This window comes from Procambarus clarkii, chromosome 21, assembly GCF_040958095.1.
Source record: "Procambarus clarkii isolate CNS0578487 chromosome 21, FALCON_Pclarkii_2.0, whole genome shotgun sequence".
In the NCBI taxonomy this organism is placed as follows: domain Eukaryota; kingdom Metazoa; phylum Arthropoda; class Malacostraca; order Decapoda; family Cambaridae; genus Procambarus; species Procambarus clarkii.
The window spans coordinates 19,881,662-19,908,822 of NC_091170.1; the positions used below are offsets into that span (position 1 = coordinate 19,881,662).

At 44.7% G+C, this 27,161-nt stretch overlaps 1 protein-coding gene across 1 annotated transcript in view; it reads right to left on the reverse strand.

The window, feature by feature from the left end:
* Window positions 1-4,467: 4,467 nt before the first annotated feature.
* Window positions 4,468-27,161, reverse strand: part of LOC138366935 (C-type lectin lectoxin-Phi1-like) — a 242,991-nt gene continuing 220,297 nt past the window's right edge. Inside the window, exon 4 of the mRNA XM_069328208.1 lies at window positions 4,468-4,852. Coding sequence (XP_069184309.1) covers window positions 4,638-4,852 — 215 coding nt within the window. The 3' untranslated portion in view covers window positions 4,468-4,637. The remainder of the gene's footprint in view (window positions 4,853-27,161) is intronic.

The window sequence follows — 27,161 nt, forward strand, 5'->3', positions numbered from 1 at the left end:
ACCAACACTCCCTCCCCATGTTCCCACCAACACTCTCACCCCATGTTCCCACCAACACTCCCTCCCCATGTTCCCACCAACACTCTCACCCCATGTTCCCACCAACACTCCCTCCCCATGTTCCCACCAACACTCCCTCCCCATGTTCCCACCAACACTCCCCCCCCCATGTTCCCACCAACACTCCCACCCCATGTTCCCACCAACACTCCCTCTCCATGTTCCCACCAACACTCCCCCCCCCCCATGTTCCCATCAACACTCGCACCCCATGTTCCCACCAACACACCCTTCCAGTGTTCCCACCAACACTCCCCCCCCCATGTTCCCACCAACACACCCTCCCCATGTTCCCACTAACACACCCTCCCCATGTTCCCACCAACACTCCCTCCCCATGTTCCCACCAACACTCCCCCCCCCATGTTCCCATCAACACTCGCACCCCATGTTTCCACCAACACACCCTTCCAGTGTTCCCACCAACACTCCCCCCCCCCATGTTCCCACCAACACACCCTTCCAGTGTTCCCACCAACTCTCCCTCCCCATGTTCCCACCAACACACCCTCCCCATGTTCCCACCAACACACCCTCCCCATGTTCCCACCAACACTCCCTCCCCATGTTCCCACCAACACTCCCTCCCAGTGTTCCCACCAACACTCCCTCCCCATGTTCCCACTAACACTCCCTCCCCATGTTCCCACCAACACTCCCTCCCCATGTTCCCACCAACTCTCCCTCCCCATGTTCCCACCAACACACCCTCCCCATGTTCCCACCAACACACCCTCCCCATGTTCCCACCAACACTCCCTCCCCATGTTCCCACCAACACACCCTCCCCATGTTCCCACCAACACACCCTCCCCATGTTCCCACCAACACACCCTCCCCATGTTCCCACCAACACACCCTCCCAGTGTTCCCACCAACACTCCCTCCCCATGTTCCCACCAACACACCCTCCCAGTGTTCCTACCAACACTCCCTCCCAGTGTTCCCACCAACACTCCCTCCCAGTTTTCCAACCAACTCTCCCTCCCCATGTTCCTACCAACACACCCTCCCAGTGTTCCCACCAACACACCCTCCCAGTGTTCCCACCAACACTCCCTCCCCATGTTCCCACCAACACTCCCTCCCAGTGTTCCCACCAACACTCTCACCCTATGTTCCCACCAACACTCCCTCCCCATGTTCCCACCAACACTCCCTCCCCATGTTCCCACCAACACTCCCTCCCCATGTTCCCACCAACACTCCCTCCCCATGTTCCCACCAACACTCCCTCCCCATGTTCCCACCAACACTCCCTCCCCATGTTCCCACCAACACTCCCTCCCCATGTTCCCACCAACACTCCCTCCCAGTTTTCCAACCAACTCTCCCTCCCCATGTTCCCACCAACACTCCCTCCCAGTGTTCCCACCAACACACCCTCCCAGTGTTCCCACCAACACTCCCTCCCCATGTTCCCACCAACACTCCCTCCCAGTGTTCCCACCAACACACCCTCCCAGTGTTTCCACCACCACTCCCTCCCAGTGTTCCCACCAACTCTCCCTCCCCATGTTCCCACCAACACTCCCTCCCAGTGTTCCCACCAACACACCCTCCCAGTGTTCCCACCAATACACCCTCCCCATGTTCCCACCAACACACCCTCCCAGTGTTCCCACCAACACTCCCTCCCAGTGTTCCCACCAATACACCCTCCCCATGTTCCCACCAACACTCCCTCCCAGTGTTCCCACCAACACACCCTCCCAGTGTTCCCACCAATACACCCTCCCCATGTTCCCACCAACACACCCTCCCAGTGTTCCCACCAACACACCCTCCCAGTGTTCCCACCAACACACCCTCCCAGTGTTCCCACCAACACACCCTCCCAGTGTTCCCACCAACACTCCCTCCCAGTGTTCCCACCAACTCTCCCTCCCCATGTTCCCACCAACACTCCCTCCCAGTGTTCCCACCAACACACCCTCCCAGTGTTCCCACCAACACTCCCTCCCAGTGTTCCCACCAACACTCCCCCCCCCATGTTCCCACCAACACTCCCTCCCAGTGTTCCCACCAACTCTCCCTCCCCATGTTCCCACCAACACTCCCTCCCAGTGTTCCCACCAACACACCCTCCCAGTGTTCCCACCAACACACCCTCCCAGTGTTCCCACCAACACACCCTCCCAGTGTTCCCACCAACACACCCTCCCAGTGTTCCCACCAATACACCCTCCCCATGTTCCCACCAACACACCCTCCCAGTGTTCCCACCAACACACCCTCCCAGTGTTCCCACCAATACACCCTCCCCATGTTCCCACCAACACACCCTCCCAGTGTTCCCACCAACACACCCTCCCAGTGTTCCCACCAATACACCCTCCCCATGTTCCCACCAACACTCCCTCCCCATGTTCCCACCAACACTCTCACCCCATGTTCCCACCAACACTCCCTCCCCATGTTCCCACCAACACTCCCTCCCCATGTTCCCACCAACACTCCCTCCCCATGTTCCCACCAACACTCTCACCCCATGTTCCCACCAACACTCCCTCCCCATGTTCCCACCAACACTCCCTCCCCATGTTCCCACCAACACTCCCCCCCCATGTTCCCACCAACACTCCCACCCCATGTTCCCACCAACACTCCCTCCCCCCCATGTTCCCATCAACACTCGCACCCCATGTTCCCACCAACACTCCCCCCCCCCATGTTCCCATCAACACTCGCACCCCATGTTCCCACCAACACACCCTTCCAGTGTTCCCACCAACACTCCCCCCCCCCATGTTCCCACCAACACACCCTCCCCATGTTCCCACTAACACACCCTCCCCATGTTCCCACCAACACTCCCTCCCCATGTTCCCACCAACACTCCCCCCCCCATGTTCCCATCAACACTCGCACCCCATGTTCCCACCAACTCTCCCTCCCAGTGTTCCCACCAACACTCCCTCCCAGTGTTCCCACCAACTCTCCCTCCCAGTGTTCCCACCAACTCACCCTCCCAGTGTTCCCACCAACTCTCCCTCTCAGTGTTCCCACCAACACTCCCTCCCAGTGTTCCCACCAACACTCCCTCTCAGTGTTCCCACCAACACTCCCTCTCAGTGTTCCCACCAACACTCCCTCCCAGTGTTCCCACCAACACTCCCTCCCCATGTTCCCACCAACACTCCCTCCCCATGTTCCCACCAACACTCCCTCCCCATGTTCCCACCAACACTCCCTCCCCATGTTCCCACCAACACAACCTCCCAGTGTTCCCACCAACTCTCCCTCCCAGTGTTCCCACCAACACTCCCTCCCTACACCTAAACGCCCATGCCCTTTATTGTCCATGTCTGCCTTCACGCATATTTTCCCCGTTTGTTCCCTTCCTGTCCACTCACGCCTTTCCCTATCTCTTCCCTACCTGAACACAGTTGTACCTATCCCGTCACCTTGTTTCATTCCCGACACAAACCCTTTCCCCTTCCTATTCTCACCCCCCTCTCTCTCTTTGTCTCTTTTTTCTTTCTCTTTCTCTCTTTCATTCTTTCTCTTTCTTTATCTTTCTTTCTTTCCCCCCCTTTCCCCCCCTTTTACACTCTCTTCCCGTCTATGTAAATCAAAGTTTGAGTACGGATTGCAAATCTGTCAAAGCTTACTGAATGTTTTTAAAATGAATATCTTAATTAATTCACTTATTTTTATTAACACATTTAGTTACATCTCCATTCGTGCAGCTGCCCTAGACAATATAAAGGGGGGGGGTACAGTGTGAGTGAAGAAATAGTTACGTGATACTAAAAAGTCCCCATTTCAGAGGATGGTTAGTCATACAGGGCTACGTGGTCAGTAGTCTGATCTTTATTCTCTGTAACATGAATTAATGATAAAGTCTATGGATTCGGCGTTGAACATATTACCGCCACAGATTTTGCTACGGAATTGGAGCTGTGCCCACTGTCATTAATACACTTGGACTCCACTCGACTACTCAATGATTCGGCCAATAAAATAAGCAATAATCCTGTAACATTTGGGCTTTGGTTAGCCCAAAGCATTTCTCTTCCAACTGTGCACAAACATCCAAATAGATTTATCCCGCCAAACACAATGAAATTATAAGATGTTGCTACAATGATCTAACAAGTTATAATATTTAACAAGTTGCAGCAACTTTCTAACACAAGAGAAACTTATAACAAGATGTAACAACTTTGTAACAAGGTAACAAGTTTGTAACAAGTTATAACAAGGTAACAATAAGGACTGTTACATTGAGTTCTTGCAGGTATTCTCCTTTCTAGATAAATATATTTACCTTCATGTCAGGAACTGAATTTGAAGCTTTTGTGGTGGTTATAATAACTTTCTATGATATCTGTTTACAATATTAATTTAAGAAAACACACATCAAGCATCAATAGGCATTTTAGGCGTCACATAAACACTATCTCTCTACGAAGTGATATTTTTATTCCTAAAATTAAATGTAAACAAGAACATATTTACTAATGAAGCTTGTAATCACATATATTATACATGCCTAAATAACCCTCAATGCAGAAATTAATTTAAATTTTGAAAACCAAAGACTAAAAATACCAGTCATCATCACATTATCCTTAGTACTGGCAGATAAAAGAGAGATTTCTATTGCAGTCATTGTCATTGAGAGACGGGTGCAACTCTGGTATGAGGTCCATGCAGTTTTCATTACCATAATTGTCACTAGGATTTCCGACAGACCATTCGTCAGTGATGATGGGTCGTCCGTCCACCCACTGCCACACACCTTCGCTCCCCTTGTCAGTACCACCAATCCAGAGAGGAGTAGGCCCTGGTAGCAACACGGACATCAATATATTAAAGTTAGTGTTGTAAGAATTAGATAAAATATTACGCTAGTTTGCCTGTCATACTGAACGTTCTTTATCTGAAAGAGAAAATGTCTGTCTGTCTGTCTTTTTCCCCGTTTGATTTTCTGGTCCAAGGTTGGAGGTCAGATGTTTTAGGTTACCTTCAAGGAACTGTCCATGGTGAATTGTGATTATATGGCGAGTGTCTTAGATGGGTTGCTATTGCGACAAACAAAGATGCATATGAAGCTAGTAAAGTGGGTGTTATCCATAGAGTTTTAACAATAGACTTTTCAAACTGCTATCGACATTGAATCAACGTCGAAAATCTTGATTAAACGTTATTCGAGCATGCTTTGCCCACTGGGAGAGAGAGAATGAGAGGGAGGTTATCACAGAGATCTCGTCACCACAGAGCACTCCCAACTATATTTATGAGAGAACATCTCTGTTTTTCTTTCCGAGGTTGGAGGCCAGACGCTATTGGCTAGCCTCAAAATACTTTGCATATTTTAAGATGGATTGGTTCAAATTATGAACCCCAGAGACACGTATGTCAGAAATATAGGTTTGGTTCTCCACAGAATGTTCCAACTGCTTTGTTAAACTATTACTAATGTTGAATGAAAGACGTTAAAGTTGATTGTTAAGATTTCAAACAACACAGAAATCATCGATAGATACAGAGATAGCAGAAGGCTGGACATCAGCGAGGCACTACACATCAAAAAGTCAACACCAGCAATCAACAGCCAATTAATGTACAACTATATTCTGCCCCATTTCAAGACCCTGTACCAACATAGAAGCAGGAAGAGGAGGTATGAGCCAATAGGCCTTCTGCAGTTACTTCCATTCTTATGTTTTTATACCCAATTTATACCCATTTTTTCGTGTTCTGTCTTGTGTTCGTCACCTCACCCAAAACTTTTGTGCCATATCACCTCACCCAAAACTTTGTGCCATATCACCTCACCCAAAACTTTTGTGCCATATCACCTCACCCAAAACTTTTGTGCCATATCACCTCACCCAAAACTTTTGTGCCATATCACCTCACCCAAAACTTTTGTGCCATATCACCTCACCCAAAACGAGAATAAATACGATGAATTTTTATGTGTAAACTGTCTTTGAAAATGTAATAAGAATTACGAAACGCGTTCAGGCATCAGACCATCAATAAAAATTAATTTTGGAGATTTTATATTTTGAGTACCATCGACAGTGAAGAAAAACAAAGAAATATTGAGAAAATTCGTGTTAGAATTATTAATATTACCTTTTCAGTCATATTCAACATCATATGTTTACAACAAAGACTGCTACCAAAATATACTAATATATATATATATATATATATATATATATATATATATATATATATATATATATATATATATATATATATATATATATATATATATATAATATATATATATATATATAATATATATATAATATATATATATATATATATATATATATATATATATAATATATATATAATATATATATATATATATATATATATATATATATATATATATATATATATATATATATATATATATATATATATATATGTCGTACCTAGTAGCCAGAACTCACTTCTCAGCCTACTATGCAAGGCCCGATTTGCCTAATAAGCCAAGTTTTACTGAATTAATATATTTTCTCAATTTGTTTTCTTATGATATGATAAAGCTACCCATTTCATTATGTATGAGGTCATTTTTTTTTATTGGAGTTAAAATTAACGTAGATATATGATAGAACCTAACCAACCCTACCTAACCTAACCTAACCTATCTTTATAGGTTAGTTAGGTTAGGTAGCCGAAAACGTTAGGTTAGGTTAGGTTAGGTAGGTTAGGTAGTCGAAAAAACATTAATTCATGAAAACTAGGCTTATTAGGCAAATCGGGCCTTGCATAGTAGGCTGAGAAGTGAGTTCTGGCTACTAGGTACGACATTATATATATATATATATATATATATATATAATGTCGTACCTAGTAGCCAGAATGCACTTCTTAGCCTACTATGCAAGGCCCGATTTGCCTAATAAGCCAAGTTTTCATGAATTAATTGTTTTTCGACTACCTAACCTACCTAACCTAACCTAACCTACCTTTTCGGATACCTAACCTAACCTATAAAGATAGGTTAGGTTAGGTTAGGTAGGGTTGGTTAGGTTCGGTCATATATCTACGTTAATTTTAACTCCAATAAAAAAAAATTTACCTCATACATAATGAAATGGGTAGCTTTATCATTTCATAAGAAAAAAAATGAGAAAATATATGAATTCAGGAAAACTTGGCTTATTAGGCAAACCAGGCTTTGCATAGTAGGCCGAGAAGTGCATTCTGGCTACTAGGTACGACATATATATATATATATATATATATATATATATATATATATATATATATATATATATATATATATGCAGGGGATTTCCCTCCGAATTGCTGTGGCCCTCCGCCTTGCTGCCCCAATCCACACCAGGTATAGGTGTATTTGCGGCGAGGTGGTTGCTGACAGGTACGGTCACCATGGCCTATTCTGCCAAAGCACAGGGGGATGGCACTCGAGGCACAGTGAAGTTAACGACATCATCAAGAGGAGCCTCACCACAGCTGGATGCCCAGCTGAAAGAGAGCCCCGTTACCTAACGCCCCGTAACTCTGATGCTCTTATTGGTCGCCCGGATGGTATCACAGTGAACCCCTGGAAGAATGGCAAGCAGTTGGTATGGGACTACACGTGCGTATCAACCCTGGCTAACACCTACATTAACCTCAGTGTTGCACAACCAGGTGGCGCTGCCACCCACAGGGAAGCAGCCAAATCCCGCAAGTATAGAGAACTGGATCACCACTACAATTTTGTCCCCATTGCTTCTGAGACGCTCGGCGCCTGGGGTAAAAGTGCTACCAGTTTTTTGAAGGAACTGGGTTCTAGGCTCATTGAAACAACAAGGGACCCGAGAGCTGCAAGCTTTCTTTTCCAGCGCCTCAGTGTGGCGATACAGAGGGGAAATGCGCACTGCATCCAGGGTTCCTGCCCGCCATCTGAGGAGCTGGAGGAACTCGACAACCTATGACAACCATCTTTGTAACCCATATGTAACTCCTTTTTTGTAACAAAGTTCAAATAAAGTAAATATATATGTGTACATACAAAAGAATGGGGGTGGTAGGAGAAGATAATATTAGTGTTCAGTGAGAAACCACAAGGTCTCCTCTGAATACTTTTTATTTTCTTCTCCGAGGCTATGGGTCCCCACATTGGCACCAGAGGTGGTACCCTCACAAACCATTATATATATATATATATATATATATATATATATATATATATATATATATATATATATATATATATATATATATATATATATATTCTACCCACTTCAAGACTCTGCTCCAATATAGAAGCATCAAGAAATATGGGCCAATAAAAATAGGCCTTCTGCAGTCACCTACCTTTAATACCTGTTTGTATTTCATTGTTTCGTGTTCTGTCTTGTGTTAAAAGTTTTTTTTCACCTCATCCAAAACTATTGTAACATGTCACTTCACCCAAATGTAGGTATAAAAACTCGAAAGATGTTTAAGCTCTCTTCAGTTAAAGTTGTGTGTGTGTGTGTAAACGTGTGTCTAAAGTTTTTGAAAATGTAATAAGTTTTACGAAACGCGCTCAAGTGTCGCGTCAGACTAGAACTAAAAATGAATTTTGGAGAATTGACCTTTGAATTACCATCAACAGTGAAAAGAAACGTAAGAAAGATCGAGAAAATTCGTGTTAGAATTATTAATCTTACTTTTTCGGTCATATTTAATAATATATGTCTACAGGAAAGACTGCTACCAAAATATATATATATATATATATATATATATATATATATATATATATATATATATATATATATATATATATATATATATATATATATATATATATGTCGTACCTAGTAGCCAGAACGCACTTCTCAGCCTACTATGCAAGGCCCGATTTGCCTAATAAGCCAAGTTTTCGTGAATTAATATATTTTCTCTAATTTTTTTCTTATGAAATGATAAAGCTAACCATTTCATTATGTATTAGGTCAATTTTTTTTTATTGGAGTTAAAATTAACGTAGATATATGACCGAACCTAACCATCCCTACCTAACCTAACCTAATCTATCTTTATAGGTTAGGTTAGGTATGGTAGCCGAAAAAGTTAGGTTAGGTTAGGTTAGGTAGGTTAGGTAGTCGAAAAACAATTAATTCATGAAAACTTGGCTTATTAGGTAAATCGGTCCTTGCATAGTAGGCCGAGAAGTGCGTTCTGGCTACTAGGTACGACATATATATATATATATATATATATATATATATATATATATATATATATATATATATATATAACTGAAAACTCACACCCCAGAAGTGACTCGAACCCATACTGCCAGGAGCAACGCAACTGGTATGTACAGGGACGCCTTAATCCGCTTGACCATCACGACCGGACATAAGGAAGTGATAGCCGAAGCTATATGAACCACTTCCCCGCCGGCACTCGGATGGTAATCTTGGGCATAGCATTTTATCAAATCACCTCATTCTTTGGGGCACACGTGAGGAACACAAATGCAAACAAGCCTGAATGGTCCACAGGACTATATACAACTGAAAACTCACACCCCAGAAGTGACTCGAACCCATACTGCCAGGAGCAACGCAACTGGTATGTACAGGGACGCCTTAATCCGCTTGACCATCACGACCGGACATAAGGAAGTGATAGCCGAAGCAATATGAACCACTTCCCCGCCGGCACTCGGATGGTTATCTTGGGCATAGCATTTTATCAAATCACCTCATTCTTTGGGGCACACGTGAGGAACACAAATGCAAACAAGCCTGAATGGTCCCCAGGACTATATACAACTGAAAACTCACACCCCAGAAGTGACTCGAACCCATACTGCCAGGAGCAACGCAACTGGTATGTACAGGGACGCCTTAATCCGCTTGACCATCACGACCGGACATAAGGAAGTGATAGCCGAAGCTATATGAACCACTTCCCCGCCGGCACTCGGATGGTAATCTTGGGCATAGCATTTTATCAAATCACCTCATTCTTTGGGGCACACGTGAGGAACACAAATGCAAACAAGCCTGAATGGTCCCCAGGACTATATACAACTGAAAACTCACACCCCAGAAGTGACTCGAACCCATACTGCCAGGAGCAACGCAACTGGTATGTACAGGGACGCCTTAATCCACTTGACCATCACGACCAGACATAAGGAACACATTTTTGTGTTCCTCACGTGTGCCCCAAAGAATGAGGTGATTTGATAAAATGCTATGCCCAAGATTACCATCCGAGTGCCGGCGGGGAAGTGGTTCATATAGCTTTGGCTATCACTTCCTTATGTCCGGTCGTGATGGTCAAGCGGATTAAGGCGTCCCTGTACATACCAGTTGCGTTGCTCCTGGCAGTATGGGTTCGAGTCACTTCTGGGGTGTGAGTTTTCAGTTATATATATATATATATATATATATATATATATATATATATATATATATATATATATATATATATATATATATATATATATATATATATATATACAACTTTAGAACACTTTCCTACCAGGAGACTCGAACCCTAGCCAGCACAGAAGTCTTCCAGCAACTGGCATAACAGGTAAGCCTTAACCCGCTCCACCACCTGCTCAGACCCTTAAAAGAGATGGTAATTTCGGAGTATTTATATACCACAAAGATCACCACCTCCCAAGAGCACTAGAGCAAGTGAGGGGTCATTTATATGTTTATTTCATCAAGTCCCTGTTAATATGGGAAGACACAGTGTCTATGCTTAAGGCACAACTCTCCTAAACACGAGAGTGAAGTATACAACTTTAGAACACTTTCCCACCAGGAGACTCGAACCCTAGCCAGCACAGAAGCCTTCCAGCAACTGGCATAACATATATATATATATATATATATATATATATATATATATATATATATATATATATATATATATATATATATATATTTATATATATATAACTTAACCTAACCTAACTTTTTCGGCTACCTAACCTAACCTATAAAGATAGGTTAGGTTAGGTTAGGTTAGATGGGGTTGGTTAGGTTCGGTCATATTTCTACGTGAATTTTAACTCCAATAACAAAAAATTGACCTCATACATAATGAAATGGGTAGCTTTATCATTTCATAAGAAAAAAATTAGAGAAAATATATTAATTCAGGAAAACTTGGCTTATTAGGCAAATCGGGCCTTGCATAGTAGGCTGAGAAGTGCGTTCTGGCTACTAGGTACGACATATATATATATATATATATATATATATATATATATATATATGTCGTACCTAATAGCCAGAACGCACTTCTCAGCCTACTATTCAAGGCCCGATTTGCCTAATAAGCCAAGTTTTCATGAATTAATGTTTTTTTCGTCTACCTAACCTACCTAACCTAACCTAACCTAGCTTTTTTTGGCTACCTAACCTAACCTTACCTATAAATATAGGTTAGGTTAGGTTAGGTAGGGTTGGTTAGGTTTGGTCATATATCTACGTTAATTTTAACTCCAATAAAAAAAATTGACCTCATACATAGAGAAAAGGGTTGCTTTATCATTTCATAAGAAAAAAATTATAGTAAATATATTAATTCAGGAAAACTTGGCTTATTAGGCAAATCGGGCCTTGAATAGTAGGCTGAGAAGTGAGTTCTGGCTACTAGGTACGACATATATATATATATATATATATATATTTATATATATATATTTTATATATATATATTTATATATATATATATATATATATATATATATATATATATATATATATATATATATATATATATATATATATATATATATATATTATTGGTTTATATATATTATAGGTTTATATATATTATCAGAGTATAGAGTATAATGAGTATAGAGTATATTATTTTAGCAGAGTATAATGACTAAACTTAAAAACCTTTAATATTGTTGATGAAGGAGACGAGAGCGTAGACGTGTTTAGGTGTGGCCAGGTCCCCTTGCATCCTCAGACAGTACTGACGCGCCTCGGTCCAGGATAGTGTTTTGTTGCTCACATAGAAGCACTCGTCCAACACCTGCATGTAGGGGTAAGGGCAGCACGGCTCTGGAAGCCACACACAACTTTGTAAACATTTGACAGAGAAAAAAACATTATCAGTATATTATTGTTTTTTAAGATTCAGCTATTCTGAACAAAAAGTTCCAAGTAGTTCTGGTGAGCCCATAGTGCCCGTGCCAGAGCCCTGTGCCAGGTAAGTCCTGGCACAGGAATGGGACTGCAACTTTGCGTTTCAGTATTGTTGTCTCAGATGTATGGAGTTCTCTCTCTGGTCTATGGATAAGAATAGAAGGAAATGGATGCTTTTTCCAGAAACAAGGTTTTTAAATGTCAGAAAATGTATGAGATCTTGACTGGCAATGGATAAAAGAGAACAATGAGAACAATTGTCTGACCGTCGCCTGAAGCAATATACCCTCCTCCATGTTGTCGCCTTGTGATAAGGGGCTTACATTACACCTCCCTGGGAACGGTGAGAGTTGCCTTCGCCCCTTTTCATGCCCCTGGGTGTTGTACATGCTAAATGGCACCAACGTAGGGTTCTTGTAAGTCAACGGACCCCCTGCTGGATGGGCCCCTAAATGGATGGTTGGGTGTCCAGGCTGGGGCGAAAGAGAGAATGGGGTCGTTGCACCAATGTCGGAGAATGGACGAGACAGTAGGACTCCCCTTTTAAAAAAGGTGAGCACCACTTTGAATGAGGCACCCCCTTCCTGTGCTGAACGTGCTTGGCCGCCCTGGTAGGTGGTATTCCTTGGCTCCAGGTCCCAGACTTTTAGAATTGATGCTGTATGGAAAATGAACCTACCTCTCTTACCCAGGCTCCTGGAGTGGGCGACCAGGCCTCCGAGTCGGACTGTAATGAAAGACCGGGCTCTGTAGCTCCCGCTACATCGGGCCCAGACCAAGCTACTTCATTGACCCTCCCGACTACCCCTCTCTACTCCCTTCCCACCTCTGTGGCGCGGTTGAGACCCGAGCCCCCAGTGCTGACCACCTCATCACCTGGAGCGGCTCCTTCTCTCATTGTAACAACTGTGTCTTTTACCCCTCCTCTCACTGGGGGTGTGCTCGGCACCGACCCCCACAGACGCACTCGCACGATTCCTTCCAGTGTTAATATATTCAACGTCTTGTTTGGTCTTGCTACATGGATTAAATACTTTGATCTCAACCATCTGGATTCTATGCGTCCTGACGATTTCTTCATCCAAAAGCACCTCGTTGTTTTAATGGTGTTATGACCCCAGGTAGCCTGGAGGAACGAGTCTACCTGATGAGAGTTATTTTGCTCAAATAAGGTGAGAGTGGGGAGTCACGGCAGCTCGAGTAGGGTGTGTACTCAAGACAACGAGGCCAGTTTAGGAGCCGTACCCCTAATTAAAGGTGGCGCTGAACCCCTCTCCAAGATTAAGAAACGTACAGGGTTATCACCCAGGTAATTACAAGCACTCCAATATACATTGCTGGTCGACCAACGGTAGCAGGACTGTGGTTGCCGAGGTCGGCTGTTTTTGTCAGGGAGTGACTGGAGTCTCTGTTTGCTTGTATGCAAGTAACAGTCTGGTGCAATGACCAGCACTATTTTTTTACAATCCCCAACCCTCCTCGATAGTGGATACCCCTGTTTACCCGGTTAAATGCAAGTATTGACACTGTTATCCTCCTGCACCATATTGCGACTGGTGTTAGGGACCTGAAATACTGCCACGAGGACATTAAGCATATCCTTGAAGCCCAAGGCCATTGTCCTCCAGGTTGGTTCGTTCACTCTACCCCTTCGTGATCGTTGTCATCAGCCTCTTTGTGTTGTGAAGATCACTTTGATAGTAGGACCCTTCTGCCTTCTATAATTCTTGCTGGTGCCAGATGCTCCGTTCAGGAGTATAATTCACTCTCCTAGACAATGCAATATGTGCTCGAAATTTGGGCATGGTGCCCTCTAATGCACAAGTGCAGTGCCTCTAATGCACAAGTCTCTATGCCCTATGTGTGGAGACTTGGGTCAATAAAACGATTTTTGATTGATTGTTGCCGCCAGAGGCGGCTAGTATATTGTGCACCCCATACTCATTCTGTGAGCGATAGCACAAAAATCATTACAGAGGGCACAAACGGTCTTTATCAGACCTCATCTTAGATTATTACATAAACAATTTCATCTATCCTTCACACCTTATAGTTATAATGTCAGCCAGCTACAAAGAAAGTGCTATTTCAAGAGCTATATATTTACAGTAGGTCATTATACATTAAGGTAGGTCATATCGCTAATACATAATAGTTTGACCAATGGAGATATTACAGAGTCATAGGGGAGCTTCAGTTTATTATTAGTCTTTACAATACACTACTTTTTTCTGAATCTTATATGTCGTTTATCTACTGGAAGCGAAATATGGATACAGTGCAAGGATTTCAGGTAATTTATCCATGGTAATAAGATAGGTTGCCATATCATATAGAGTGAGCTTAGATTTATCTCTAAATGGCTCAATTTTACTACAATCCAACATATAGTGTTCGTGTGTGTGTCCCTGTCTTTGTCCACACACTTTATACTTTACTTCATCTAGATCCCTATACAATTCGAACTGCCAGAGATACTTGTAACCAAGTCTTATACGAGCTGTGACAACATCTGCTAGTTTACTGACTTTGTTACTTGCCCCATACACATGTTTTACTTCACACATTTTAGTGTGATGAACAATGGACCTACTAGTTCCAGTTTGCACTGTTCTACTTTCTTCAAATTCATCCAGGAGTTCTCGTCTAATGACACTTTAAAGGGACCTATTTGATAACTCAAAATTACTGCAATCTTTATTTACTGCAGCCTTAGCAAGGGCGTCAACTTTGTCATGTTCCTGCATGCCAATGTGAGAAGGAATCCACAACATTTTTATATTTACCCTCTAACTAAGTATTCTTATATACCTACGTCTAGCTTCCAAGACAACCACGTTATTACTAGAGTGCAAACTGTTTATTGCTAGTAGTGAGGAAAGGGAGTCGAAAATAATTAAGCTGTCTACTTCAGTGTTGTCAATAATTTCGAGTGCTACCAGTATTGCTACCAACTCAGCTTGCATTGTGGATGCCCAGTTACTAATTCGGATATCCCTTTGAATTGTGCTGCCATCGGGCTGATGAGCAATAACAGCACTTCCTGCCCTCCCTGTACCTGTATTGAGTGATCCGTCAGTGTATTTGGTCTGTGCTATGTTGTTTTCAGCTTGTATATTGTGAATGTGTTCTATGGTGGAAAAAATGAAAAATGAAGCACTCAGAATTATACTTGGCTGTCCTATAACTTCCAAAGTTCTCAACAAGCGGAAAGAATTAAATATACTTAGCATTCGAGATAGAATATTTGAAATTAATCTTATGATTGGACTAAAGCTTCTGCGTGATAACAAAAACAACATTGTGTCAGTTGCACTGTTAGAACACATACGAAATGGAACCAGCGAGTCTAAATGGATTCAAAGAATAGCCACTCATATCAAAATGATGGGACTGCACGATATATATATAGATAAAAGAGTACAGCACTTCCTTCCACCCTGGCAGATAGTACCTTTTGACATCCTGACGCCTGCATACCCCACCAAGAAACTAATCACAAATAACCCTCATGCTCAGCTTCCTGCTAAATTCAGCATCACTAAGACGAAATGCTCTTCTTCCCAGGCTCACTGCATCAGTTGCGGTGACACCCACCCTATCTCCTCCTGTGCATGTATGCACTACAAATTTGAGGAAGCCATCCTCAATTTGAAGCACTTTGGTCGTTTGTCTTTTCCTCAGGCGACACCAAGTACGCTGTCTCTCATCTTTCGCTAGCATATCTTATGCTCATGTGTTGCGTTCCACCTTTCTTTGCCCTTCCCTTCTTTCTCAGTCTGAACCGTTGCCAGGCCTTGGACCCAGACATACCCACCGCCTCCTCCCCTGCTCCTTTACGTTCAGAACCAAGGGCTCCTCCTCCTGGTTCTTCATCTAGTGTTTCCTTCCTTCCCAGTCTGCCGTGTCTTCTTCCCCCAAAAAATGCTGAGGGAGAGATGCGGTAAGATGTTGGATTGGAGGAGGTGCACAAAGATGTTGAAGGTGAAGAGGTGGCGGAAGATGTTGGAGGGGGAGAGGGCTGAAAGATTTTGGAAAGGGAGAGGTGCCGGAAGATGTTGTATGGGAGAGGAGCTGAGAGAGGTTGGAAAGGGATGTTGGAGGGGAAGAGTTGCGGGAACATTTTGGGGCGGAGAGGTACAGGAAGATGTTGGGGGAGGTAAGAAAAGTTGTAGTATGGGGGAAAGGTGCCAAAAGATGTTGCTGGGGAGTCTTGTGGGAAGATATGGGAGGGGAAGATGTGTGGGAAGATATTGGAAAAGGAGAGGTGCGGGAAGAGGTTGGACGGGTAGAGGTGGGAAGATGTTGGAGGGGTAGAGGAGCGAAAAGATGTTGAAGTTGAAGAGGTGCCGGAGGATGTTGGAGGGTGAGAGGTACTGGAAGATGTTGTAAGGGCAAAGGTGCGGGAAGATGTTGGAGGGTGAGAGGTGCTGAAAGAGATTGGGAATGAAGTGCGGAAAGAAGTTGGAGGTGGGAAAGGTGCGAGATGTTTGGGGTTGGAGAGCTGCGGGAAGATGTTGGTGGTGGAGAGGTCCGGGAAGAGATTGGAGGGGAAGAAATGCGGGTAGATGTTGAAGGAGAGAGGTAAAGGAAGATGTTGAATTGGAAGAGGTATTGGAAGATGAAAGGGGATGAAGAAGTGTGGGAAGATATTGGGAGCGAGCGTGGAGAGGTGCGGGAAGATGTTGGAGGGGAGAGGTGCGAAAAGATGTTGGAAGGGGAAGATGTTGTGAGGAGAAGTGTGGAAAGATGTTGTGAGAAGTTGGACGAGAAGATGTCGGAGGAGGAGAGACGTGAGACGATGTTGGATGGGGAGAGGTACTGGAAGATGTTGGAGGGGTAGAGATGCGGGAAGATGTTGGTGGGGGAGAGGTACTGGAAGATGTTGGAAGGGGAGAGGTGACGGGAAGATGTTGGAGAGGAGAGGTGGGAAGATGTTGAAGATTGAGAGTTGCGGGAAGATGTTGAAGGGGAGTGGTGTGGGATTAGGTTGGATTGGGAGAGGTGCGGGAAGATGTTGAGAGGTTGGAGAAGTGCGAGAAGATGTTGGGGGTGGATAGGTGCTGGATGATACTGGGGAGTTGAGAGGTGTGAGAAGATGTTGGAGGAGGTGGAAATGTGCGGGAAGATGTTGGAGGAGGTGGAAAGGTGCGGGAAGATGTTGGAGGGCGGGGGTAGAGAGGTGCGGGAAGATGTTTGAGGGGAAGAGATGCAGGAAGATGTTGGAGGGGTAAAAAGGTGAGGGAAGATGTTGGAGAGGGGGAGAGGTGCGGGAAAGATGTTGGAGGGGGAGAGGTGTTAGAAGATGTTGGAAGGTATGGAGGATATTAGATGATGTTGAAGGGGAGAAGTGAGGGAAGTTGTTGGAGGGAAAGACGAGAGGGAAGATGTTAGATGGGGAGAGGTGCGGGAAGAAGTTGGAGGTTGGAGAGGTGCCGGAAAATGTTGGAGGAGGAGAGGTGAGGTAAGATGCTGTGGGGGAGCAAAGGTGTAGGAAGATTATGGGAGGTGGAGAAGTGCGGGAAGATGTTGCAGGTGAAGAGATACGTGAAGGTGTTGGAGGAAAAGAGGTATGGGGAAGATATTGGAGGGGGAGAGGTGCTGGATGATGTAGGATTGGGAGAGGTGCGGGAAGATGTTGGGGAAGGAGAGGTGCTGGCAGATGTTGAGAGGTTGATAGGTGCGGGAGGATGTTGGGGGGTTGAGAGGTATGGGAAAGGTTGAGTTGGAGGGGGGTGGAAAGGTGCGAGAAGATGTTGGAGGGGGTTAGATGCGGGAAGTTGAGAGAGTTGCAGGAAGATCCTGGAGGTGCTGGAAATTGTTGGAGAGAGAGGGAGAGGTGCGAGATGTTGTTGTTGTGAGAGGTGCGTGGAGAAAAAGGAGGAGGGGAGATGTGGGAAGATATTGAAGGGGTTGAGGTATGGGAATATGTTGTAGTGTAGAGGGAGAAGTGTGGGAAGATGTTGGAGGGGTTGAGGTATGGGAATATGTTGTAGTGTAGAGGGAGAAGTGTGGGAAGATGTTGGAGGGGTTGAGGTATGGGAATATGTTGTAGTGTAGAGGGAGAAGTGTGGGAAGATGTTGGAGGGGTTGAGGTATGGGAATATGTTGTAGTGTAGAGGGAGAAGTGTGGGAAGATGTTGGAGGGGTTGAGGTATGGGAATATGTTGTAGTGTAGAGGGAGAAGTGTGGGAAGATGTTGGAGGGGTTGAGGTATGGGAATATGTTGTAGTGTAGAGGGAGAAGTGTGGGAAGATGTTGAAGGGGTTGAGGTATGGGAATATGTTGTAGTGTAGAGGGAGAAGTGTGGGAAGATGTTGGAGGGAGAAAGAGGCATGAAGATGCTGTAAGGAGAGGTGCGGGAAGACGTTGGATGGGAAGAGGTGTAGGAGCATGTTAGGTGCGGGTGAGATGTGGGAAGATGTTGGAGGGGAAGAGGTGCGGAAAGTTGTTGGAGGGGGAGAAGTGCGGGAAGATTTTGGAAGGGGAAACGTGCGAGAAGATGTTAGAGGTGGAGAGGTGCGGGAAGGTGTTGGTGGAAAAGAGGTGCAAGGAAATGTTGGAGAAAAGAGGTGCGGGAAGATGTTGGGGAGAAGTGCGGGAAGATGTTGGATGGGGAGAGGTGCGGGAAGATTTTGGGGGGTGGGGTTGATAGGTGCGGGAGGATGTTTGGAGATTTAGAGGTATGGGAAGATGTTGGACGGGGTGGCAAGGTGCAGGAAGATGTTCGTGGGGTGGAGGTATGGGAAGAGGTATGGGTTTAGAGGTATGGGAAGATGTTGGATGTTGGACGGGGTGGCAAGGTGCAAGATGTTCGTGGGGTGGAGAGGTGCGGGAAGATGTTGTAGTGGTAGGAGAGATTAGTGTTGTTCTAATAGTTGTCAACTATTAGAACATCTCTAATAGTTGACTTATGCTTTGTGAGTGATGTGCTTAGGTACATTTAGTGGAATTTGGGGTTTTGGTTGGGATAATTTGGATGAATTTAGCTAAAGTTGTGTTAGGATAGGTTAGTTAAGTCTGGCTTGGTAGAATTGATAAAAGAAAAACACATCTGTATATGAAAATAGCTAGATGGACACAGCACTAGCTCTATGATATGGTACTGGGAACTGGGTATGTTGTGTCAAGACTGGATGTCAGATATCGGAAATATACATTAAATTTGATGGAATAGGTGAGAATGTGAGTACAACGGAGTTTGGCTGTGCTATGATACAAAACATTTTTGGGGTGTATTTGGTGTAAATTGTCTTGAATTAGGTTGAATTTAGGTGGAACAGCAAAAATTTGCCCAATTTTAATCAAATCTGTCTTTGGATATGCCAGGTCAGGTTAGGTGAGGTTGTGTAAGGTAGGATGGAATAGGTGAAAACTTGAGGTAAAATGGGCTTTGGCTGTGCTATGATACAAAACATTTTGAGTAAATTTAGTGTAAATTGTCTTAAATTAGGTTGAATTTAGGTGGGACAGCATAAATTTTTCCAATTTTAATCAAATCTGGCTTTGGATATGCTAGGTCAGTGTAACGGGGGCCAACATTTAACCTCATTACTGGTTAAATGCTGGTCGTTATTGAAGAAAAGAATTAATTAAGTATATACAGAAACCATAGTTCTGCTGAGTAATCTTCAGTACAATTCCTCGAGATCTAGACGTTTGACCATTTAGATATCACGAACTGAGAGACACTGTATCCTCTATGTTAAACTGCAAACTCTGAACTTCACCGCCACCACCTGCTATGTCTAAGTAAATCTCTCAATTGATGGAAAGCAGGATACCATCAATTAAACGTACCACGAAATTCTATCCCCAATTAAATGAAAAGGAGGGATAAGCTTTACGTTAATGTGGAAATTAAATGAAAGGGGTTATCTTTTTAATTAAGAAAATGCTTGTTGACTTGAGGAAATGAGGAAACTAGGTGTAGGCATGAGGCTTGTGTTCATCAGTAAAATAAACATGGAGAAATTCCACCAAACACAATAAATTCTATAACTATTTATTAAACCGGGGGGCATTGTCATAGGCATCAAAATAATATTTAGAACATACCCTAACGAAAGCCCTACTGAACGGAGGCAATGTAAACCTTATAGCCATACAAATGTGGACATCTACAGTATACTAACTCAAGAACACAGATACCTGAATACCGCAGCCTGGCCTGATGTTCCGCCGGCTCTAGGGAGAAGGTCATGTTTCCCAGTTGATGTTTTGTTGTTGTTAAAGACTTGCTACTTGGAACAAAAAGTTCCAAGTAGCTCGGGCTATGGTGAGCCCGTGCTGGTCAGTCTACACTAAATAAAGCTCGTTCCACCAAGGCCTGCCTGACCGCCCCGTGGCTAGTTGCCAGATTAATCTATGAAAATGATTCTTAACTAAAATCTAGTATTATCACTAAAGGTGACTTCTAATTCCAAAACAAATGGGAATTATCTAAATACTCGAACCAGGTTAATTACAATATTCAGTAGCACTTGTATTAACTTATTTTACATGATTTAACAAATGAATTGGTAGGTATCTATTTTCCAGTGCCAACACATGTGTCTTACATATATAAATCTTACTGACGTCAACCATCTCTTTGATACCATCCCAGACTTATTCCTTATTCTCAATTACATTCACTTTTAACATAAGAACTTAACCATGACTGATAATTCCTCCTACTCCTAAAATACATTTATAATATTCCTAGTTTGCAGACACGTCACGGGAGGCAGTTGGCGCCACCGTTTTCTACACTAATCCCTAGGGAATGCGTTAGGCTACCAGTCAGGTCACCTCCCAACTCACTACCAACTTCCAATGTTTAAATCTATGAACTTCCTATATTGCAGTTCTACTATTACATCAGGTTAGGTGAGGTTGTGTAGGGTAGGACAGAATATGAGAAAATGTTGGTAAAAATGTGCTTTGGCTGTGCAGTCATAAAAAATATTTGTGTATATTTGATGGAATTGGCTTAAATTAGGTTGAATTTAGGTGGGATCGCTTAAATTTTGCTAACTTTAATCAATTCTGGCTTTGGATATGCTAGGTCAGGTTAGGTGAGGTTGTGTAGGGTAGGATATATAATATGTTAAGGGTAATGAACTAGCATGTTCATAAAATAGTGTAAATTTACCTATTTGAGGTTGGAGCTATTGCTAACTCATGTAATGGATGGATAGAGGTAACATAAGCTTGTATGTGAGGATATGGGATGCCTATATTTAGCTAGTTTAGCTTTTGTTAGGTAGAATTTGGTTAAATTTGTGTAGTATAAATATATTTTTTGCTAGCTTTAGATGAATTTAGGTTTTAATAGGATGTATTTTTGATAGGATATTGTAAATTTTCTTTAATTATCATAAGAAATTACTGACTTCACCTAACCCCACCCATCCTAACCTATCATAACTAAGGCTAGAACCAATAAGTCTGTTGGAGGGTTTGCTTAAATAAATATGGGCGACATGATTGAAGAGGATGTAACAAGGGGGTATTAATAAGGCATTAAAAATAATGGACATATGCCAGATGAATAGTTTAGCACTGTTAATGTTGAAACATTAATGGAAAATGTATTGCATTTTTTGTATATTGAGCTCATGGGAAGTAATTATCAGAAAGAAGACACCAAACCGGGAAGGCTATGTAGCACCATGAAATGTGCGGAATAATCAGAGGGCGCTAAATATCACTAAGGATGCCAATACGAGAACAGAAACGCCTTAGGCGAACGATATCAAAAGTATCCGATTCACCAAGAATTCTATCGAGGGACAAGTGACCGCGAGGGACGGTCGGAAAGCAAGACACACGCTCGTCCTGGAAGTCAGGACATTCAACAAGGATTTGCACGACTTTAAGAGAGACAACGCAATTTGGACAATAAGGAGGTGGGCTGCGCTCCATTAAGTGACCGTGAGTTAAGTGAGTATGGACAAGATGCAACCACGCTAGATCCATTTCCCGCCGCTGGTTATGATGGAAGGAGGAAGGCCACGGGGACACGCAAAGCTTAAGAGTACGCAGTTTGTTACCAACAACAGAAGACCAACAACCCTGCCAACTGGCAAGGATGGAGGAATGAATAACCGGATAAAAGTCGGAAAAAGGAATACCTTTATGGGAAACGGGACAAGAGCGGATAGCCTCTCTAGCGGCAGTATCCGCATGCTCATTTAAAGTAACACCAACATTGCTGGGAACCCAGCACAACTCCACGGATTTAAATTAACTAGAGATAAGAAACAGCCAATGTTGAATCTCGACGACAACGGGATGGACAGGATTACAGGACCTGAGAGCCATGAGGGCCCTACGAGAGTCAACGACAATCACAAACGAGGATTAACAACGAGAAAGCAGGAGACGGAGAGCATGGAGAATAACATAAAGCTCCGCTGTGAAGATGCTAGTCTCCGAAGGAAGACGACACATATAAGTGTGGTCAGGAAAAACAACGGAGTAGCCCACACCGTCCGCGGACTTAGACCCATCGGTGAAGATGGAAACGGAGCGGGAGTGTGAAGAAAAGTGCTCAAGAAAAAGGCGTTTCAGAACCGTAGGAGGCGTCAAAGCATTAATAATGCGGGTCAAGGATGTACAGATCTTCGGAAGGGGGACCCTCCACGGGGGCAAGGAAGGAACAATATGAGGAGAAATATGAGAGAGACGAATGGAAAGAGAGAGGCCTGTAAGCGAGATAGCCGGACAGAAAGAGGGAGGTGGTGAAGAGGAACAGGAACTACATGAGGGGTAAAAGTCAAAGCACGACAGAGACGAGAGGAACAATGTTGCAAGGACTGTGCCAGAAAGCGAAGACAGTAGCGATCACGGAGGTCCTGAAGAGATAGGAAACCAGTGTCGACATACTAGCTGAGGGCGGGAGTCGAACGAAAGGCACCAGAGCCGAGGCGCAACCCAGCATGGTGTAAAGCATCAAGACGGAGAAGAATAGAAGGAGAAGCGGACGAGTAAGCAGGGCAACCATAATCAAGTTTAGACAGGACGAGTGAGGAATGTAGAGAGAGGAGCGTACGCTTATCCGCCCCCCAAGAAGTATAAGACAAAACCTTAAGAAGGGAAAGGACCTTAGAGCAATCAACGCAGAGGTAAGAGATATGGGCTGACCAAGACAAAAGAGTGTCAAAGATTAACCCCAGAAGCTTACCGTAATCCTTGTACACAAGGGGATGTCCATAAAGAGACAAAGAGGGACGAAGAATGGCACGCTTCCGAGTAAAAGTCATAACACAAGTCTTAGACGCAGAGAACTTGAAGCCATGATCGGTGGCCCAAGACGATATGGCATCAATTGCTAGTTGAAGCCGCCGTTGAAGGAGAGGGGAATCATCACCCCGACAGCAAAGGATAAGATCGTCTACATAGAGAGCGGAAAAGACGCCAGAAGTAAGTAAGTAATTATCAAAAGAAGGCACCAAACCGGGAAGGCTATGTAGCACCATCAAATACGCAAAATAATCAGAGGGCGCTAAATATCACCAAGGATGCCAATACGAGAACAAAAACGCATAAGGCGAACGATATCAAAAGTATCCGAGTCACCAAGAATTCTATCGAGGGACAGGTGACCGCGAGGGGCGGTCGGAAAGCAAGACACACGCTCGTCCTGGAAGTCAGGACATTCAAGAAGGACATGCACGACCGTAAGAGGGACAATGCAACTAGGACAATAAGGAGCAGGGCGGCGCTCCATCAAGTGACCATGGGTTAAGCGAGTATGGCCAATACGCAACCTCGCTAGAGCTGTTTCCCACCGCCGGTTACGGTGGAAGGAGGACGGCCACGAGGAAACACAACATTTAAGAGTACGTAGCTTGTTACCAGTAACAGACAACCAAGAAGCCTGCCAACGGGTAAGGACTGAGGAATGGATAACCGGGTAAAAGTCGGAATACGGAATGCCTTTACGAGAGATGGGACAAGAGCGGACAGCTTCCTTAGCGGCAGCATCCGCACGCTCATTTAAAGACACGCCAATATGGCTGGGAACCCAACAAAACTCAACCGACTTAAATTTACTGTGAACGAGAAACAGCCAATGCTGGATCTCGACAACTACCGGATGAACTGGATTAAAGCACCCGAGAGCCATGAGGGCACTACGAGAGTCAACAACAACCACAAAGGAAGACTGACAACGAGAAAGCAGGAGACGAAGAGCATAGAGAATAGCATAAAGTTCCGCTGTAAAGATGCTAGTCTCCGGAGGCAAGCGACACATATAAGTGCGATCAGGAAAAACAACAGAGTAGCCAACACCGTCCGCTGACTTAGACCCATCGGTGAAGACAGAAACGGAGCGGGAGTGAGAAGAAAAGTGCTCGAGGAAAAGGCGTTTTAGAACTGTAGGAGGGGTAAAAGCTTTAGTGATACGAGTCAAGGATGTACAAAACCGCGGAAGAGGGACCCTCCACGGGGGCAAAGAAGGAACAACACGAGGAGAAACATCAGAAATACGAACGGAAAGAGAATCCTGCAGGCGAGATAACCGGACAGAAAGAGGGAGGTGGTGAAGAGGAACAGGAACCGCAGGAGGGGTAAAAGTTAAAGCACGACAGAGACGAGAGGAAGGATGTTGCAAGGACCGCGCAAGATAGCGAAGACAGTAGCGATCACGGCGGTCCTGGAGAGACAGGAAGCCAGTGTCAACATACAAGCTAAGGACAGGAGTCGAACGAAAGGCACCAGAACTGAGGCGCAACCCAGTATGGTGCAAAGCATCAAGACGGCGAAGAGTAGAAGGAGAAGCAGACGAGTAAGCAGGGCAACCATAATCGAGCTTAGACAGGACGAGAGAGGAATGTAAAGCAAGGAGAGTGCGCCTATCTGCCCCCCAAGAAGTATGGGACAAGACCCGAAGGAGGGTAAGGGACTTAGAGCACTCAACACGGAGGTAAGAGATATGGGGAGACCAAGACAAACGAGTGTCAAGGAATAACCCCAAAAGCTTCGCGGAATCTTTGTATTCAAGGGGATGACCATAAAGTGACAAAGAGGGACGAAGAACAACCCGTTTCCGCGTAAAAGTCATGGCACAAGTCTTAGAAGTAGAGAACTTGAAGCCATGACCTGTGGCCCAAGACGACACGGCATCAATCGCAAGTTGAAGCCGGCGTTGAAGGAGAGGCGAATCATCACCCTGACAACAAAGGGTAAGATCATCGACATAGAGAGCGGAGAAGACACCAGAAGGAAGAGAGGAAAGAAGACCATTGAGGGCAACCAGAAAAAGAGTAGTGCTCAGAACACTACCCTGGGGCACACCTTCGTATTGCTGAAAAGAGGGAGAGAGAGCGGTACCAAGGCGCACCCGAAAGGAACGACGAGAGAGGAAGCTGCGGAGAAAGAGAGGGAGATGACCACGAAGGCCAAAAGAATGAAGTTGAGATAGGATATGATAACGCCAAGTGGTGTCGTAAGCCTTTTCTAGGTCAAAAAGGACGGCAACAACGGAGGTCTTCGCAGCAAAAGCAGTACGTATATAGACCTCCAAGTTCACCAGGACATCTGTCGTGCTGCGGCACTTGCGGAAACCAAATTGAGAAGGGGAGAGGAGGTGATGGTGTTCCAGGAACCACATCAGACGAACGTTAACCATACGTTCAAAGAGTTTGCAGACACAACTTGTGAGAGCAATAGGGCGAAAGTCCTTAGGGGAAGTACCCAGAGACCCCGGTTTGCGAACAGGGAGGACAACGGCATCGAGCCAGTCCTCAGGGACTGACGACGACTCCCAGATCCGATTATACAGACTCAGTAAATACTGAGACGTGCTCGGAGGGAGATGGCGAAGCATCTCATAATGAATACCATCGGAGCCCGCCGCCGTAGAACCGCAGAGGGCCAGGGCAGAACGAAGTTCAGAGAGAGAGAAGGGATCATTATAGGGAAGCTGAAGATGAGTGCAGAAATCTAAAGGACGAGACTCAAGGACAGGTTTACGAAGAAGGAAAGATTGGGGAAGATGAAGACCAGAGCTAACAGAAGAAAAGTGGGAACCCAGTTCGGAAGCGACCTGCAACGGGTCCGCCACAAGAGTATCATGGAGGTGAAGGACCGGTGAAACATCGGGAACGAACTTACCCGCTATCTTGCGGATACGCTTCCAGATCTGGGCCAGAGGGGTTTCGGACGTAATTGTCGAGACATAAGATGCCCAACATTCACGTTTAGCCGTACGGATGGCCCTACGGGCCACCGCACTCGCTTTCCGAAAGAAAAGAAAAGAATCGGTCGTCTGCCTACGGCGGTGCTTCTTCCAGGCTGCACGCTTACAGCGGACAGCCCGAGCACAGTCCGCATTCCACCAGGGAACGCACTTCCGTGGACCCCGAGAGGAAGAGCGAGGAATAGAGCGGAGGGCAGCGTCGAAGACAGTGTCATGAAAAAGGAGGAGAGCGCGAGAGAGGGGCAGAAGGGAGAGGTCAGAGAGAGTAGCACTGAGGGAAAATAGGGTCCAGTCCGCCTTAGCAATCTGCCACCTAGGGAAAGAGAGGGAAGGGCGAAAAGAGAAAAAGGAAACAAGGATGGGGAAATGATCACTTCCATGGAGGTCATCAAGAACCTGCCATGTGAAATCTAAGTAAAGAGAAGAAGAGCAGAGAGAAAGATCAAGACAAGAAAGGGTGCGAGTTCGAGAGTCCAAATGAGTGGGCTCACCAGAATTCAGAAGAGACAGGGAAGAAGAGAGGAGAAACGGCTCAAGGAGGCGACCCCGGGTATTCGTCAGAACGTCACCCCAAAGAGAATGACGACAATTGAAGTCACCCAGCAGGAGCACAGGCTCCGGCAAGGAGTCTAGGAGGTGTTTCAAATCAGGAAGAGAGAGCGGGACACTCGGGGGGAGATAAATGGAACAAACTGTGTACCATTTCCCCACAAAGATACGAGCAGCAGAACAATGGAGAGGCGAAGGAAAAAGTAAAGGAACAAAGGGAACATCAGCCCGAATCAAGAGAGCAGAAGAAT